Source organism: Pangasianodon hypophthalmus, chromosome 11 (assembly GCF_027358585.1).
Source record: "Pangasianodon hypophthalmus isolate fPanHyp1 chromosome 11, fPanHyp1.pri, whole genome shotgun sequence".
Classification (NCBI taxonomy): domain Eukaryota; kingdom Metazoa; phylum Chordata; class Actinopteri; order Siluriformes; family Pangasiidae; genus Pangasianodon; species Pangasianodon hypophthalmus.
In genome coordinates this window covers 13621411-13641546 of record NC_069720.1, presented here as the reverse complement: position 1 = coordinate 13641546, position 20136 = coordinate 13621411, and the positions used below count along the sequence as shown (strand labels likewise).

General features: G+C 41.2%; 1 protein-coding gene across 15 annotated transcripts in view; it reads left to right on the top strand.

Moving 5' to 3' along the window:
* The window catches only part of ptprsa (protein tyrosine phosphatase receptor type Sa), a 236381-nt gene that overhangs the window by 187118 nt on the left and 29127 nt on the right, over window positions 1-20136 (top strand). For 8 of the 15 annotated variants that reach the window (XM_053238028.1, XM_053238026.1, XM_053238027.1 and 5 more), the window contains 8 exons: window positions 82-335; window positions 1367-1454; window positions 2586-2813; window positions 3242-3402; window positions 5009-5124; window positions 10891-10938; window positions 14347-14444; window positions 19511-19634. In XM_053238028.1, the coding sequence (XP_053094003.1) occupies window positions 82-335; window positions 1367-1454; window positions 2586-2813; window positions 3242-3402; window positions 5009-5124; window positions 10891-10938; window positions 14347-14444; window positions 19511-19634 (1117 nt within the window). The remainder of the gene's footprint in view (window positions 1-81; window positions 336-1366; window positions 1455-2585; window positions 2814-3241; window positions 3403-5008; window positions 5125-10890; window positions 10939-14346; window positions 14445-19510; window positions 19635-20136) is intronic. The other 7 variants (XM_053238034.1, XM_053238035.1, XM_053238039.1 and 4 more) reach the window with 3 other exon arrangements.

Here is a 20136-nt window from a genome sequence, read left to right as displayed (position 1 = left end):
CAGCACTCAGAGACACTCTTTCACTTGAGGTCCTTCACCTCTATCCGTTAGTAAGTCGTCTTCGATTTCTTCCTGCCACAGATCGAATACAACCGCCAGAAAGTGGACATAGATGCCCGCATGACCAAAGCTCTCATCACCAACCTGAGAGCCAACAGCACCTACGAGTTCCGCATCACATGCCTGGACAGCGGCGACGGAGGCCCCAGACACCGGCTTGTGGCTCGCACCGCTCCCTCCATCCTCACCAACAAACCAGAGCTGGACGTGAAGAGAGAACCGGACAACACCGTCACCATCATCCTCCCTCAGCTTGAGACCAGGGACATGATCAAGTGAGCATCGTCCACATCTTTCTCACTGTGCAGCACATGTCAGAAGGCAAAAAATAAATGTTAGCTGGAGGCAGCTGCCTTACCATCAACACCATTTCAACGTCACTGTCTTATTTAATAGTTTTTCAGACAAACTCTACTTCACATGAGGATGGAAGCTATTTTTTGCACCTACTCTAGTGTTTGCTTAATAATATAGATAGATAGCTAAGCAGATCTGCAAGGGTAATGCTGCGTTCGACTTAACTTGGAATTTGGGAAGTCGGAGTAATAAGCTAGCCTGTTAACATTAGCGGTGTTGCATTTGCCTTCTCAAAACAGCATGTTGCTAAGTGGTGTTCGGACAGAGCAAACAAAGACTAGTCCATGCTCTTGACCCACAAATGCGTAGATGTCAAAATTGACATCATTCTGACCTCTGACTTCTCTCTCCGAGTTGAGTCGGAATAGGCATTGTATGATCAGTGTTATAGATTTAACCAGCTAATGTGTTTGTATGTCGATGATGTAAAGCAAATACTACTATAATCTCATTTAAAAGTATAGAAGAAGCGCTTTATTTGCTGTTAACAGGGTTGAGGACACCTTCCCCACTTTCCAAGAAATAATTCCGAGTTGAGGGGACATTTGCTTTGGTTTTTCATAGTCAGAGGTCAGAAATTACGATTTGGTCTTGAATTATGGATTTCTTACGCAGAGAATTATACACCCATGCCATTCTTAAATTTGGCCAAAATAAAGACCCTGCCTTTCAGACAGGACCAGGTTTATCTCAGGACAGTGCAAATGATAGCCAACTAGTTTAACTCTGTAGATTTCTTCTGATTGGAGCTCTGTTTGGCTGTCTTTGGTTTACCGACTATTATTTGAGTGGCTTTGTGCCAAGTGTTATCTGCACTATAACAGTAAAGTGTAATTGTGGCACTGAGCCGGAGCTGTATGGGAGACGGTCATTGCTCCGGTGCCGGACAGCTTTTATTAGTGGTTTTATATTATTTATTCATGTGACATTTTACCTGTGCTATTTACAGGTCTGTCTATGTGGTAGTAGTTCCTCTGAAGAAAGGAAGAGGGCCGATAAGACACATCAAGAGCCCTGATGAAATGGATCTGGAGGAGGTAAAGGCCAGTGAATTTCCCAGTATGAATACTATATGATTTGTTATAATATTTACATATTCCAAAGAAAAAAATGTACGTTCTTACATTTAAGATCCCAAGTTTTACTTTTATTCATCTAAGGTAAGTCTATTGGTGTTATTTGATGGAGAAAAGGCTCCATCCATACATCCATGACATACCTTATTTTTCACAGTGCTATTTCCAATTAGATATAAAACAATACTAACAATATAAAAATACTAAAGTGTCCTTAAAATGTATATTACACGTAAGTTTTTAACAATTTCCAACAGACACTTTTTGGAGTTGTTCTTTTATTGTGACTGAATCTCAGATGAAATTTTATAATTTTATTACTTGTACACCAGCATTATTTTAGGCACTCAGTTATTAGCATATATAGTGAAATATTTGATTAGCAATGGAAAAACAAACTGTGGGTAAACAAATAAAAATAAATCTGAAACATTAATGTTTCTAATAAAATTATGTACTGAGGAGCACGTACACACACGTGCTGATAGCCACTCAGACTGCAGCCTCCAAGATTCTGAAGATCTAAAGGCAGAGCATCTGTGGCTAAAACTAGCTCTACTGCAAGTGTTTGTGATTAAACATTTAAAGTGATTAAAATAAATTTTTAAATGAGTTTGACAACCCTGGTCTTTTAAGTTCACGTTCTCATACAAACCACAAATCAGTTTCCAATATGACTGTGAAACATAGCCGAACGTCCTCGTTACGTCAGAAGAGCTCAGGCTAAACCAAGCCGAGCGTTTCTGAAGCTTTCCCTCAGGCCATGTCCATGAGCTAATTACTCTTCCTCTTCTTCTCCACTCTGGGATGCTGCTACACCTCAGCCACTCAACCTTGAGCCGTGACCGCCACAAGGGTATATTGGCCACGGATTGATTCTTTCCTCCATTGTTTTTCCCCCCACCCTTTTCTTCTCCTGAGTAGATGACTCATTCCATTTGAATCTGGGCTCAATGCCAGCAAATATCCCATTGACTTCAGACCAGAGGGAGAGATAAGATGAAAGAGCTTAAAACATTTTTGCAGGATTAATGTTGATTGGGTGGGAACTTCTGATGTCCTATAGACTTTTCCCTCTCTGTCTGTTCTCAGCTGTTGAGGGACGGGAATGTGAAGCAGAGACACACACGGACAACCCGACAGCTGCGCCAGGTAGACGTGAAGAAGCCGTACATCGCCGCCAGCTTCAAACCCAACTCTGTGCCCCCAACCTTCACACTGGGCAACCAGATGGTCTACAACGGCTATGAGAACCGCGCTCTGGAGCCGGGACAGGACTACGTCTTCTTCATCCTGGCTGAGCTCAACTCCACCAGTGCGGTGAGTGGAAACTCTCAACACTCTCACTACTGTCTATCTCGAATAAAGATCATGACTTTGTCTATCACAAGTCACATCTCGAATAAATATCACGACTTTTAACATTCACAATAAAATGAGTGAATGAAGAAACTAAATGAAAAACAAATAAACCAATAAACAACAGCAGATAAGAGTACTCCAAGTTCTCTAGTATCTACACGCTTTCAAACCAAATAATATTCAACACTCCTGTGCTAAGCAGTTATGATGATATATTTTAGCAAGTTTTTTAATAGAAGTTAAACACTGTGTGCTAGATTTGTTTAATTTGATCACATATGTTATACCTAATGTCTGTAGCACATAAAGACATAAGGTATAAAGAATCAGCTCAAGTCTTCATCCTTGGTCAGCAATCATGACTGTGTGTGTGTGTTTTTTTTTAGAAAATGTTTGTGGCCACCCCTTACTCTGACCCCATCATGGCCCCCGATGTGGACCCCCAACCCGTGGAGACGGGTGGAGACGGCCTCATCTGGGTAGTGGGACCCGTCCTGGCCGTGGTCTTCATCATCTGCATCGTCATCGCCATTCTGCTCTATAAAAAGTGAGTGAAGGGGGAGATGACTTGGGTGAGAGTTTTGCATGAGGCACTAACTCAGAGCTAGGCGGTGTTAGTGGTTTGATGTTAAACCTTGAGTTAATGACAACATGAAATGTACAACATAGTGATGTCTATAGACAGGTAGATAATAGATTAATTATCTATTAAAGTGTACAGGTTTCTACAGCAGCCAAAAGGTTTGGAATTTACTGTGATCTATATTAGTTTGGCCAAAACACGTTTACAGCTTTCTCTTTGTCACGTTCCTTATCCCAAGACTGCTTCTTCAGTTTTACAGTATAACTATTAGGCTAATGTTGTAGCTCCATCTTGAAGCTGAAACTTCCTCAGCACTGAAGTACGAGCTGGACAAGTCTGAGTAAGGCATTAGTTTAATGTCGCACACACACAAGCATCAGACTCAGGTAGGAGTTGGAAGCCTGAATTGTGCATTAGAAATTATTTGGATGATGATGCAGTTCCAAATTCATTCACTCACTCATCTTCAGTAAGCGCTTTATCCTGTTAAGGGTCATGGTGGATCCGGAGCCTATCCCAGGAACACCTGTCTACATGTTTTTGGGAGGTGGGAGGAAACCGGGGAGCTCAGGATCGACCCGGGGATCCTGGAGCTGTGAGGCAGCAGTGCTACCTGCTTTAATATAGATGGATAGAATTGTTTATGTACTAATAGTATTAGTGATGCAGGTGTGTAATCATTTGCATGCAGGTTGTGTAACGCTAAACCAGAGGCAGTAAGCTTATCTTACTGGTTAGCAGTATTAGTGCAAAGCTGAAGAACTTGGGACACAGAATATGTCTTGGCTAACTGACTCCATTTGTGGTAAATTTTTAAATTTCAGCAGAACGTTTAAAAATTGAAACAGACCCGATGTGTCCTGGTGTACAGCAAAGCACAGCCTGGTGGAAGTGAACTCGGCTTTCTGAAATATTAAAGCTGAACAACGGTGTATCTAATAGCGTCTGTCCTGACTGGGCACGGACATAGCTGTGTGTGTGTGTGTATGCGTGTGTGTCGAGCTTTTTAAATAGCTTTGTATCTCAGACTGAGTGGCTGTAAGATAGTGTTTCCCTCCACATGCCCTTGATCCCGACCTTAACCGCTCTGAGATCATATAGTCGCACACTGAGCTGTGAAACACACACTCTGCCTTTTACAGGTCGCTCCTGATGCAGATGAGTTCTCTCTGACACCTGCTCTGTGAATTTCAATGCATTGTATTGATTTTTTCCCCCCCTTCTTTCTCCTCTCCGGTTATATATTTATTTCTCTCCTTGCTTTCATTGGAAACAGCAAACCTGACAGGTAAGGCTCTGCTGTACTTTATTGCTGTTTTCAAAACGAGGCGAAAGGAAAATAACCTGCCTCAGCATAAAATGCTGGAATTAATTAGATGGGGGGAAGCCGCATGCCACGAGGCAAAGTCTGCTCACGCTTAATACGACTTTTTCTTTTTGGCTTTGATTTGTTGGGAGTCTGTGTTTGTGGAGTTGTGGAGTCTGTGCATGTCTATGTAGGGCCACTATTTTGGTCTTTACGTGCCTTTGTGCGTGTGTGTTGTGTGTGTGTGATTTTTCCTTTTTCAAGCAGCAAAAGGAAGGAATCAGAGCCACGCACCAAATGTCTGCTCAACAACGCTGAGATCACACCACACCATCCCACCGACCCTGTGGAGATGAGACGCATCAACTTCCAGACTCCAGGTACACACACACGCACACACACACACACACAGACACAGACACACACATGCCGGGCAGACTCACACATGCATACACAGTATGGGCTTTCACACACTGGAGTACTCCTGCCATGTATTTCTGGATTCCATAAAGGTTTTACTCACACACACACACACATACACACACACAGGCACACACACACTGGGCGGAATCACACATGTGTACACAGTATGGGCTTTCACACACTGGAGAACTCCCACCATGCATTTCTGGATTCCGTAAAGGTTTACACACACACACATGCAGACAAACACACACACACTCATACACATACACATAACATGCTGGGCAGAATCACATAAGTGCAAACAACATGGGTTTTCACACGCTGGAGAATTCCATAAAGGTTTTACTCTCTTGCACATACACTTGTTTGTTTTCTTATCCTTGTAAGGACTTTGCATTGACATATTAGTGAACATTTGGTCCCCAGCACGATAGAAAAACATGCCAAAAGACACGCACACACACACACACATGCACGCACGCACGCATTATATTCTAACACATTGTCTTCTCCCACGTTTAAACACAAGTGCAGTGGTGTGATTTCAGGTTGAGGGTATATGACATGTGTCTGGCTTGTGGATGTGTCTAAAGCAAAGTCACACTCATTTCCTCATCATCAGCCTGCAAGAACCATTTTTGCTCACTGACTGATCTTCTGATGGGACATCCGGTCAGTCCGTTAGTCACGATTTACAATCCATCAATAAACTCAGTGAAGAAGAGTTCCAAGGAATTCCTCGGCTCATAGATTCTGACAAATCCCTCCTCCTGTGCTTCTCAAGTTGCGCTGTTTCGCTTATGGTTGCTATGGTGATTCTCTGTTTCTACTCGACATTACTACTTACTATATTTACTGGACCATAAGATTAAAGAAATTAATTGGACTATAAGACATGCACCCTAAATTCTGTCTTATAAATAAGGATTAAAACACTTTTACAGTTTGTGCTGTTACGAGAAAATAATCATCAGCAGGATTGATTACTTTCTAATAACAGCACGACTCTGAAATGTTTTATTCCTCTTACACCAGTCATTCTGATTTTTTATTTTATTTAAATCTGAGAGAAGTTAGTTCCTGTTATAATTTATGTTATTGCAGCTATAAACAGTTGTTCCCTCTTTTTGTGCTAATTCCTAACACCCGTCAGTTCACTGTATAAGTCACAGCACCTGCTCGAGAGCCAAACTGTGGCTTACAGTCTGGATAATACGCTACACTGAGCTGCACTCATCTGTGTGATTAATGACGGCTGCTGCAGCTGCATGAGGCTGGAGCTGGACTTCTGCTGGCCCTCAGAATCAGAGAGGTCCGTTTTTAGAAGGCTGTTTTGGGAAGACACAAACACACACACACACACACACACACACAAATACACACACACATGTACAATAACTCTGAAGAAGAAACAGCTTTTTGTCTCCTCACCATCCCTGTTTAAAGGACATTCTGCTCTCATCTCATTTTCTGCCGCTCTCTTCACTAAAGCTGCTCTGACATTTTCCATCCTCACTGAGATGGTGCTGAGTGAATGTTCACCCTGAGCCCTTTCTCTCTCTCTCTCTCTCTCTCTCTATCTATCTCTCTCTCTCTCTCTCTCTCTCTCTCTCTCTCTCTCTCTCTCTCTCTGTTCCTTACTTTTTATCAGTCTCTATCAGTCCGATTTTTAATTCACTTCAGAAATCAGACTCTGCATCAGACTCTGTCTCTGACGCCCATTCCATCCTTGTTGCTATCCAAACTTTATCTCTCTTCCCCCACTCTTCTCTCTCTCCCTCTCTCTCTCTCTCTCGCTCTCTCTCTCTCTCGATCAATTTGATCTTTAATTCAGTTTAATTCATCTGAAGTTTTATTGGCATTAACGTATAGTTAGAGTTTTTTCCAAAGTGTCAGTTCAGTAACACAAACCTTTACTAACAAATATAGTTAGCAGTATCAGAGAATGCCCTCTGTCTCTCCATTTTTGTATCTCTCTATCTGTCCTTTACTTCATCTCGCTCTCTCTCACATACTTTCATTTTTTCTGTTTTCATGTCACTCTATTTATCTCTCCCTCTCACTCTATATCTATCCATCCTTGTTTCCTTCTCTCTCTCCTTCTCTTATTCTCTGTCTTTCTCACACTTTGTCATGCTGTACCAGTTTCACTCTTTTTCTCTCTATAAATGCTCTCTCTTTCTTTCTCTCTATCTCTTTATCTTTGTCTCTCTCTGCTTCTCTGTCCTAATTGTTCTCATCCACTGTCTCTCCTTCTCTATGGTTTTCTAATGTCTCTCTCTCTCTTACTTCTGTCCTCTTTATTTTACTTCTTTGTCTCTCCCATCTTCTCTCCTTCTCTCAGTCTCTCTCTCCCCATCTCTTTATCTTTCCCCTTAAATTGGCCTTGCATTCTATTTTACTCTATCCCTCTCTCTCTCTCTCTACCCCCACCCAGTCCCCACCCCCCCAGTCTCTGTCCATCAATGCTTTTCATTTCGGGTCTCAGTGACTCAGCTGCTGTTGCTCAGTCTTGTGTCTCTCCATCCTCACAGAAGAGAAGATAGAGAGAGAGAGAGAGAGGTGAAGACAGAGGGGAGGAAGGGGAGGCGGGGGGGGCTCAGTAATCACCCCTCCATCCGGTGCTCTCTTACTAATGGTTGTAAAATGAGCAGCGTCACTTTCATCTTGTTTGGCTTTTTTTTTTTTTCAGCTCCATCCCTGCTTTCTTCTCCATCATGAAAAAATAAGGTCCTTTTTAAAGCCTCACATTCACATTCCACTTTATTAATTGAGTCACATTCCTTATGGGCCGCGTCCTGTCATACGGAACAACGTCATTATCTCTGTGCACAGCGGATTTCATTTAAACGGATGTTTTAGGCCAATTACGCCAAGCGCCTGAGTGTTGTGGAGACGCTTCCATTAGCTAATAGCGGTTATTGGTCAAACTAGACTTCACACACACACTCACACACATCCATCACATAACACAAGTCCAGCAAGGAATCAAATCTCCATTTACACACACATTATATGTAATCCGGACAGAAAGTTTGTGCAGATGCAATATGGCATTTATTATCAGAAATGGTTAGGGGCTCTTGTCAAATCGTAAAAAGGAAGTTAGCTAAGCTTTTTGTGGGTTTTTTTTTGGGTTTTTAACAAGTTTTAAATTACAATTTTCTGCAAAACCTTGTCTCAATGTCCTTATTTAAGAGAAGACAAGAAGAGAAAATCACAGGTTTATATTAATGCTCTCCTTCTGATAGGTTTCTATAGTAACAGCTGTAGTACACAGGGACTGGTATGGCAGACGCTCCATATAACCTTAAGCTAATAGTAATTTTTAAATGTTTTGTTATTTAACAACTTGTTGATACGGTGATATTTTCTGTAAGGAGATGTTTATTATTTCTATCTTTTGGAAGGAGTCTCCGCTTTGTAACAGTAAGAGGTAAAGCTGGAACTTTTTCAGACAGAGGAGTTTATGCTTCTTGGTAACAAGCTGCATATTTTATTCTGTCTTATTAACTTCAAGAGAGCAAGTAAAGGAACGACTGTTTATAGCTGCTATAACATAAGTAAGACGTATCGTTCTTTAATTTATAAAAAAATGTAATCGTTGGCAAATTGCTGTTGTATAGGGGGAGTAAAATATCTCAGGGCGTGATGGTAGAGGACAATAATCATCCTTGGCATGTGAACAGTAACTCCTTTCTTTCTTTCTTTCTTTCTTTCTGGTTTTTTTTTGTATTCATCTGCCTGTAATATTTTCTAATGAATTTCGGTCATACTTCCCAAAATATAAATAAACTAGTGTAATTTAAACCAGGCAGTTAATAAGGACGAATGAATGAATGCTGTGTGTTCATGTTAAAGAACATTGTGGGTTTTTTTGTCTCGGGAGTTTCATATCTGACCGCTCGCGTGCGCCCGCATGAAATTGAAAATCTCCCACTCGCATTCTTCTTTTTTTTTTTGTTTTTTTTTGCGGGTCCCAGTCCAGATGCATTCCCTGTGAAACCTTCAGACAAGCTTTCTAAAAAAAAATTAATAAAAATAAAACATGAGTAGAGCACCTTGTATTCATATCCGTATTTGTATCTGTAACACATTATCTGTTCATTCAGAATAATGTTTTCGTATCGAGTTCCATCCCCAGTGTGGACGTGTGTGTGCTGATGATGAGCCGTCCCAGTGGGAGAAAGTCCACCATTATTCTCTTTAAGCTCATTTGTATTGGGGTTTTACAAGAGGATGTGGCTGACTAATGAAGGGATTCCTCTCTATCTCTCTCTCTCTCTCTGTCTCTCTCTCTCTCTGTCTCTCTGATATCTATCTCTTTCCTCTCGCTACTTTTTCATCCTTATTCTGTAACTGTGAAGCAGTCGATCTTCCTCTCCACCTCTGAAGGCAAACACACTTCCTTAAGTACTCGTTTAATGACACACACACACACACACACACACACAGTCCCAGCGCACCTTCACACTGTAAGGGATGACATCTTTAGACTGAAGATTTGTTGATCCTGTCCTGTCTGTGATTTTTCTCCATCAAAGACGAGACCAGGACGAGTGTCTTCGTCCTGCTTGTCCTCCTCGCTCATTAATAACTTTCTGTTTCTCCAAAGTCTTGATTCACACTCTTTCACATAGAAGAACAAGTCAAACAACAAGACGTAGATTCTAGACATGTGAGGTTTGATGGAAGACAAATTGCACCAGATGGTGAACGGTGGATTTTAATGTCCTATCATCTGATTAGCACATGTTGCTAATCTGTAATAAGTGTTTTCTATTGAGTCACTCGTGTCAAGTGGGATTCAAGCACTAGACATAGGTGTCATCATGTTCTTCCTACATGAAGTGCTGTTCAGCTCCTTTCTCCTTCAGCGCTGACATTTACTCTTTCTCATTTGGAAGAATCAGGAGTTACAAATGTTCTTTATGTTATTCTTCATGGTCTTCAGCCTGAACTCTATAGACTAGTATTAAAAAAGGTACCGTATTCTGTATCACAATAAAACAGAGGTTTTTAAACAATTTAGGCTAAGGTTTCCTTTGTGTATAATAAGTGTTCCTCCATATCCACCCAGTAGCCTTACGATCACACTAGCAAGCAACAGAGCGATAGGAAACCGTTCATCTTCTATGTGTTAGCATAACACGGAACCACAGTTTCAGCAACAAATCAACAGCTTGACATTTGAATTGAGATTTTTCTCAATTTTAATTCTATGCAAATTACGTATCATGAGAAGCGACAAACACAAACGATTGTTTCAAATGATCATTGTGCCTCTGGTGAGTGTGTGTAGCTAGTACAGTTAACTCACTTTGCTGCTAATCTGCCAAAGAAGCTTGTACGAAGCCTAACGCATAACATTCACATTGATTAGAGCATTATGTAATTTGTGTTTAACTAGCTATCTGTAGAAGCTGTATATAGCTACTACTGTTTCTAATTGTAACAACAACAACAAAAAAAAACATTGAACAGGCCACACCCCCAAGCAACAACACCTTCGGTTGCTACAAGCGACATGAGTGATTTGCTTGCTAGTTTGAATGTAAGGTTTAACCGCCACAGTCCAGTCCTAGCGTAAGGGAAATGACTATTTTATGGCTTGTTTGCGTATTGTTTTGCATTATTACCATTGTGATCTATTTTGTCATTCCTTTCATGCATATTAAGAGGAGTTCTTGCCTTCTTTTCTTTTGTGCTGTTCTTTACAGATTCGGGTCTGAGCAGCCCTCTAAGCGAAGCCACTTTTGACTATGAAAGTTAGTTCCTCCTGCGTTTCAGCTTTTCGCATTATTCCTGCTTAAATACATCTTTTTTTTCCTCCTCACAAGGCACACATTCAGCACTAATTTTTTTCATAACACAGCTTTGGTTGCTGTTTTGTCCTTCACCGGGCTGATGGGTTGCCTTTTGTTAATCCACGTTAGAACACTAATGTCACTGCTCACGTGGAGACGAGGGTTTTTATTCAGGACTTCTGTCTGTGCGTCACACAGTGCACCTCCTCCCTCACTTACAACCCCCCAACACCCCCTCCCCCAACTCTCCCTCCTTACACACAAACACACACACATACAAACCAAGGAGAAAGCTAGTGAAAAATCAAGTCTTTTTCTCTTTTATATGTAAATGTGAACGTGTTCGTGGAAAAAAACTTGCACTCACACAGGAAAAAAAAAAACAAGCCTTTTCCGCCAATTATCAAAACCTGACCTAGAGTGTGGAAATATGTAATTAGGAGGGGATGGTGGGGGAGGTTGTTTCTGTTGGGTTTGCTGATCGCATCTTGATTACCTGGGATAAAAGGAGGACAGAGAACAGAGAGAGAGAATGCTGAGGAAAAATGAGGGGCTAAAATCTTGTCCTTGAGAAAGACGAGCTCTGTCAGTCTGACATTGAATATCCTTCAAATAAATACCCACAGTCCTCAGCGCTGGGAAAAAGAGCACTGAAAGCTGTTATTTGCCGTGCCTCAGTCGAGGAGAAATGGAAATATGTGTTAAGCAAAAGGAGTAAAAATGAATGGCACCCTGAGAGGGAAAAAAAGCGAAACAAACGTGCAAGAGGTGCAAGCTTGGTGGGGAAAAATGGAAGAAGCCTGTGTAGTAATTATAGTATTATTATTATTATTATTATTATTATTATTATTATTATCGGAGTGTATGGGAAGAATGCAAATAAGGCATTTTTAAGTTGACACTGTTTTCATTATAAATATGTCTTTAATAGTAAGGCATGTTTATCAGTTCATTTGTGTGCACCATCATTCAGTTTCGCTAGTACACCGCCTGCGTCTTTAAAATTAGCATGAAATGTGATGGTGCGCAGGCTACGTCTCAGCCCGGAGACCATGTGGCATTTAGAGCACAGCACTATGAAGTGCATGGGAAATTGAGGACAGCTAATGTGATTATGCAGATTATGCATGCTTAATTAAATCACAGGAACTTTCAGGGGGAAAAAAAAGAGATGTCAACCTTTAGCCAACTTTTGACCTCTCTCTCTCAGCAAAAGCCAAAAATGGCTAAAGCGCGGCCATAAATGTTGATATTAGGATTAACTTGCATAAATAGCCAAATAGACAAATGTGATCCTCCCCCTCGTTTCCTATTTACATGGGCAATGTTGTGCTGGTAATGGGATTAACTCCCAGCATGCTCAGCTGGCGTTGGCCTCTCTGGTTCATGGCTGAAAATATCATGCTGTATTTGTGTTAAACGATTGTAAGGGTGTGTTGTTCATAATATCCGCACTAATGACTGCTTGAGCTCTTGGTTTAAGGGGTCGGGGGGGATTTAGGTGACACTGCGGCTTGCTTAGCTTTGGCTGAAGTGAAGTGAAGCAACGTGCACATGCAGTGTGTGACCCTGAAACTGTCGCAGCCCAGGCCAGGGCTCCTGCATACACACCGAGAGGAACCCTGACTCAAAAAGTGCACTAAATTCAGTGACCAAAGTGTTTTGCTTTTAGCATCATTACACAGAAGTCGTTATGTAGCCTTATACCACAGCACTGTTGATTTCTCAAATCTGATTGGTCAGAAGGTGCTGATTAATTTTCTATAGCAGCAGCTCTGACAGTAGTTTTGGCTGCAAGGTTTATGTTAATGTTATGTTATATATATGTTATATATATGTTATGTTATGTTATATATTATAATGTTATATGTATGTTCTCATTTCTGTAGTAGGAGCTTACACAGGGATTTGTATAGTGGACACATAAACCAAATAATCCACATAAACGGATTAAAAAGGTATATAATCATTGATATGGTGAAGTTTTCTGCCATGGGAAAGTCTTCAGGACAGAAGACTTTGCGGTTTCTCTGGTCATAGCTACTATAATGTTCCACAGTATTAAACGTAACTATAAATGGATAAAAATGTGTCATTCATTAATCAGTAAAATCACAAGCAGTTTGCTGTGGTATAAAAGGAATAAAATAGTTTGGATGTGCTGTTATTGGAATATAATTAACTTCTGAATGATAACAGTAACTCTGCTTTGTTGTTGATTATTTTTCTCTAACAGCATGCCCCAAAGTGTGTTATTCCTTACCTTTTTAATAACAACATTGTAGTTCATTTTATAAGAAGCCCTTTTTCATCCAATTAATTGAATTACAGTAATATTAATTTCTACTGTGTGGTTATGGGGATTTAATCCTTATGTTAGCACAAAGTTAATGATGGTGTAACTTCCCAAATCCTGTAAGTGCTAGAGTAGCAGATCTACCATAAAAAGTGTAACAAATTGAGCATATAACAAATTAGCTAAATGCAAAAATGCAAACATATACACCACAGTAACTGCTAAAAGGCAATTAAAAAAAACTCTCTACTGCGAAAAATTAATAAGAAAATGTTCAGCCCCAAAGGAATGGAAGTCTTTTTTGTTGAGTCTCGTTTTGAGCCACTCAGGCTAATTTATTCTTTTGAGATCACACCTCCGTCTCTCCTCCTGTGAAAAAAAAAATAGGAAAAGTTTGATTCAGGATGTGCATTTGATTACATTAATTAAATATTAGTGGATTGGGAGATGTTCTTTGCAGCATGGGAAATATTTCTCAAAGCCAATTTTGGATTTGTTTCAAATCATTGATTCCCTAAATCAGTTTGAGAAGAGGGTATTTGTCAACAGGAAAGCCTGATCCACTTTTTCGCTTGCACAGGGAGAGACGTATGGCTCTGTCTATACTGCACGTATCAGCCATGCAGAGAGCAGCCATCATGCTCTGGGGTATTGTTTTTTTCTCTCCCTTTTTATTATCATAGAGCCCCAAAAAATGAATTTCATCGCTGTGCTGCTATTGCGAAGCTATTAAAAGCCACTTTTCCCCGTAGCATTAAGAAGTAATTGGTCTGTGGTTTCTCCATCACCTTAGCAATTGCCCATAGGTCCCCTCCTTTATTTCCTTTGGATAAAGGCACTAGAGTTTTGTGTGTGTGAGAGCCCAGATTGGGGAAAAAAAAAAATGCAGAGCTCTGGCCTGGTCAGACAGGAGCCCCTAACACCTGCCGCCATTTTATATTTTATTTGTCTGGACTGACTTTCTGAATCTCTCTCTCACACACACACACACACACACATTGAACACCCCAATCCCCTGTTCTTTAACGTTTCTGAATTTGACTATGTGTCTTTATCTGCTGGTGCTGATGTAGGAATGATGAACCATCCACCCATCCCCATCACAGAGCTGGCAGAACACACCGAGCTGCTCAAAGCCAACGACAACCTGAAACTCTCGCAGGAATACGAGGTGAGCCCCTAAAATAATGTTTTACCACTAGTCCTGGTGCATTAATTTCGCACAATTTCCCCCTCACACCAAATATTTAGATTTTAGATTTAGAACTTTCATGCTAATATCAGTGTCAACACTATTGCACTCGTCATCTCGTAAATCACTAACTTTCTGAGCCATGTAGCTGCATAGCATTCTGGGACATTGATTCCAGCATTTGCAGCAACATCTCCACTACCTCTGTACTGGATTTCTCATTAGTATGATGTTCAGCGTCACTGAACAATGGTGAGTGAGAAAAGAAGCTCTCGCTCTTTTGTTTTTCGATGCTATCCGTGAACTCGGACTGTTTTTTTCTCCTATTAAACAGCATTGGAACTGTGCCAGCAATAACAATGTCCCGATGTGACATCAGCGCAGCACACAACTGCTAAACTCTTACGGGAATAACAAAAATACAGCATCAACCATCAAATTAGCACCAGGATCACTAAACACATCACAGATATTTCAATCAAATGCATTTAAAGTTTTCTTATGGTGAAGTTTTAATGTTGCTGAATCTCACAATGTCATCGGCGAGTGTGCAATGATTTAGCATTAAACAAGCTTCTGTTGCTCAGACATTTAATTACATTAAGCAAACTTATACCACAACACAGCTGAATGCTCAAATTTGATTGGTCAGAAGGTTCCGGCTGTAACATTATTATTAATGTGCTTGTTCTCATGTTATTGTTTCTATAGTAACAGCTCATACACAGGGACTTGTATGGCGGACTCGCCACATAATCTAAGGCTAATAATAAATTGATTTAAAAACATGATTTTGTAACAAAAAAGTAAACAAAAAAAGTCATTTTTATAATTTTTGATGTGGTGAAGTTTGTTTAACTTTTGCGCAGGGAGTCTTGGTTGTAAGCACGCTCTGTCTCTCTACCGCTGTCAGTTTCCTCTGTTTTCTCAGTAAAATGACAGGCTGCACTGTGTGTGTGTGTGTGTGTGTGTATGTGTGTGAGAGAGAGAGATGCTGGTGAATCGCAGTTATAATGTAGGTAAGAACAGGAACTTCCACAATATTAAATCTAACTATAAACCATTTAAAAGCACGAGTAAATTATACATTGTAATCGTTGCTGAAATACTGTGGTATAATCGGAATAACACACTCCACACAGTGCTGTTACACAAAAATAATGCACTTCGGTAGGCTAGCAGCACTGGGCTTCCGCAAAGTAACGCATCAAACACCCTATACCCCCCCCCCCCCCCCCCCCCCCCCCCCCACACACACACACACACACACACAAAACCCCACACCCCCTGCCCCAGTGTGCTTTATTTTTGTATATCCCCACGTTCTGACCCGTGTTATTAATTACTTAGACCACCACATATGTCTAATTAATTTACTTATTAATTACTGTTATTGTTAATTTGATGTCAGTTTAAAAAGAATCTCATTTTAAGGATAGAACAGTGCCATTACTTCTGGATATTACTCAGAGAAAAAAAATTAAATTGTTTGGTTTTACCTGAAGCTGTTCTTAAGTTTCTAAAGCACTGACATAATCCACAGATCATGTCTAATAAATAGTTGTCCTCTCATGGCTCATCCTGAAGCTTTGCATCTGTGTGAGCTCTGAGTCACAGAGCTGTGCTGGTTTTAGACTCGCTGTTTAATCTTGAATTTTAATACGATGAAATCATTTTTCTCCAAAATATTGCTGGTGCCAAGAAGGTTAGGGGCCTGTGGGTCGCCATGACAACAAATTGAACAAATTATTCACATGGTCGCCATTAAACAAGACATAAATAAGAATGAGGGGGGGAATTATTGTCAGAAAATGAGCTAAATTAATATGGCAGCTAAGAATCAATGGTCTGATGAAGAAATGACCATTTTACTGGCATTCATAACAAACTGAATATGGGCAATACTGCTAATGCTAGTGCCGATCTCAAAATGAATAAATAGCTAAAAGCAATAAAGAACTGTCATTTTCTTGTGATTCTTGTGTATCTGGGCACAATGACGCAGTGTGTGGCGTTGCTGTCTCGCAGCCCCAGGGTCCCTGGTTCCATCCTGAGCTTGGGTTATTGTCTGTGTGGAGTTTCAGATGTTCTCCATGTGTCTGGGCTTTTTTTTTTTTCCTCTGGGTTCTTCTCCCACTTCCCAAAAACATGCTAGTAGGTGGATTGACTACGCTAAAGCTGGCCTCACAGCCAGTGTTTCCAGGAAAGACTCTGGCTCCACCGCAACCCTGACCAGGATAAAATGGTTACTGAAGATCAATGAGTGAATGATGTGTACAGTGCTATCCCAGTTCAGTACAAAAGGGATGAACGGATAGCATATCTGCTCAGTGTAGATGTGTAGAGAAATCTAAAGTGTGTGACTTGGGCAAATAAGCATAGCACAGCGACATCCCTCATATTCAGCTGTTAATTTAACACCTACAGTGTTCAGTTAACACAAACAGGGACTTGATTGAAAACTGTAAGAGTCACTTCACTCCTGTAATTAAACACTGGGGATTTAATGTGTTGTTTTTATGAGTCGTGTCAGACGTTTTTTCCCCCCACTAGTACTCCATCCACTGAATGTACAGTACTGCGTTATACCAACAGAACTCACTGTCCTCCATCTCATTTATGAGTTCATGGCAGCGTGAACACATGTCCCATAAAGAGGATAGTCTTCTTCAGTGGAGCTCAACATTTTGAACACGAACCGCGCCTAAATGTTGGTTTTTACGACCTCGTCACGAAGTAGCATCATTAATCAAGTCCATTTTTTTCCATTATGAAGAAATCAATGTGGTGTGATTCGTTAATGTTGGCTGCACAGGTTTAAGTGCTGCAGTAAAAGAAAAATGCCGTAAAATGACAAAGTCGTCCTCTGGAGGAGACACAAAAACACATCATGGCTGCACATCACGGCCCAGAGAAAGAAGTGCCATTGCTTGTATGGACTCTCTGTCTCTCTCTGTCTCCCTCCAGAAAAATAAATGACCGAATTAAACGGAGAAGTGTAATTTTAATTTTGTTATTTGCGTGATGAATGGCTGCTCATCGGGGCGCCTTAGTGTGCCAAGCAGAGCTCTCTGGTTCCTGAGTGATTGGTTTTTAGTCGCAAGCTGTGAAGGAGAAAGATGTGAGAGAGAGACAGAGAGCGACAGAGAGAGAGAGAGAGAGAGAGAGAGAAGGAGGGGGTGAGGGAGGTTATTCTTTGTAGCTCTTAAGGTCAGGGTGAGAAATCCCATTCCAGGAGAGCCAGTTGTTCAAACTGTGTATTCCTGTTCAAACACCTGATTAAATTTGATTGATATTGATGATCTGACTCGAGGATGTTAGAGAGGAAGGAAATAGGGAGATGTGAGGGCTGTCCTTTCATAGAATAGAATCTTTGCCAGCCACTGCATTGCTAGACAGGGAGCTTTTCTCCTTGCATATAATATTATATTGTATATTATTATATGGGTATAACTGGACAGGATGTTACCTCTGGTACCTCTTCTACCCTAGGCCCAATGTAGTACCTTATTCGGCCAAATTGCAGGTGGCCATTGCATGTATCCCTCTTGGTATTGGTAATCTCATTAGATTGAATCCCAACAATGCCAATGTCATCTGTCACCAGGAGTCTAAAGGAGCAAAACTGGGCATGCTCTCTGGGTAGGAGGGATGATGACTCTGCTGTCAATCAGAGCATCACTAACCAATCATGGGTGTCTGTGAGTTCATGTATGCGGAGGAGGGTAGTTTGTGGTTCCTCCAAGTGATGCAGCGAGAGTATCAGTGTGAAATGATAAGAGGAAGCTTGTGTTTGCCTTTACTCTCCCTAGCTGGTGGCTGTGATTGCTAGCTGGTGGGTAGGAAAGGGCAAAGACCAAATTGGGAGAAAATGGGGTATAAAAGGCAAACCCAAGTGTCATCAGGTGTCATCAGATGTGGTTTGTGTGTCTGGGGGAATCCATAAAGGTTTCTCTTTAAGAAAATGTTCCATGTATAACCTCTTTGAAAAGCTAGAACTGCTAACATTCCAAAGAACCTTTGGAACCAAGGAACCCTTTTAGCTAAGAGCATAATATAGGATCTGTCCTCAGGTATGTCCATAAAATAGCAATTGAAAGCCTGCAATGCCGGGTAATCTATATGCTTCCTGATGATGCAGAATGGGACACAACTGTAGACAGAGTCACTGCCTCAACTATTCATCTGAAGAATGTGCCTGAGGTTCACATCAGGTTCAGTGCAATCATCTCAAGAGAGAGCCAACAACTCAAAACATTCACCACCTCATTTTACACTAATTGCACTAATGAAACATTTAACCAAATCCACGTAGTGAAGGAAACGTGTCTCTGGTTGGTGGGATTGATTCCGTCCTGCACAGTGATGTGTCCCAGCCAGCAGGGGGCGTGTGGTGAGAGTATTACCAGTCCAAGCGTGAACAATCTCCTTTAATCACCACAGGGGAAACTGCTACATCAAACCCCTTATTGGGCCTTATTTAGGCCCAGTTTCATTTTGCATGACCACAGCTGTAAATGAAAACATCCTTCAAGGCCCAAAGCTGGGCAGGAGAGAGAAAGAGAGAGAGAGGGAGAGAGAGCGAGAGAGAGCGAGAGAGAGCGAGAGAGAGAGTGTCACTGGCAGAGTGCAGACTCAGAATCATAATGGAATAGTAAATTACCCCAACGGGGAATAGAATATTTATGCAGAAATTCTTATATGGGGAATGTGATGGCATTTATCTTGCAAGCGTCAAGGCAGTGAGAAAGCCCCTCCTCCTCTTCCCACCCTCATTCATTTCCTCCTCAGGGCGAAGTGCAGAATCCTTTATCAATATTTCCATTGCTATTATTCACTGACGAGGGTGTGATCTGTCTTAAAGTACCTGGCTAGATGATTTACAGTGAGTAAGACCATAGCAGTCTAACGTTTAATTAAAGTACCACTCTGAATGTTTTTGTCACTTGTTTATTGCTCTCCCTGGTGCTGTGGGTTTGTATTTACACTAATGCTATTGTAGTACAGCATAGCTTTGAGTGGTTCCTCTCCTTCTCTTCCTGCAGTCCATCGATCCAGGACAGCAGTTCACCTGGGAGCACTCCAACCTGGAGGTCAACAAACCCAAGAACCGCTACGCCAACGTCATCGCCTATGACCACTCCCGTGTCATTCTGGCTCCAATTGAAGGTCAGGATCAACAAAACTGCACCACCCACAAACCTCTCCTATTCATCTTCACAAATATGAAATTCACAGGGATTACAAAGGAAACTCAGCTAAAGTTTGAACTGCTAATCAAGTCAAGTGAACTGTTAAACAAGTCCAATGAACTGCCAAATCCAATGAACTTCTAGTCAAGTCCAGTGAGCTGCTGGTCAAGACAGTGATCTGTCAGTCATGTCTGATGAGCTGCTAGTCAAGTCCAGTGAACTGTTAGTCAAGTCTAATGAGCTGCTAGTCAAGTGCAATGAGCTAGTCACGTCCAATGAACTGCTCAAGTCCACTGAGCTGCTCATCAAGTCCACTGAGCTGCTAATCAAATCCAGTGAGAGCATCCAATCACAAGCCAGCTAAAAATAACATGAATAAACATTGGAGAAGATGATGTTTTTGATGTTCTGAGGCTCAGGGACTTGGAGTTCCGTGACTGGATGAAGCAACACACACACACACTTCAATTTTTTCAATA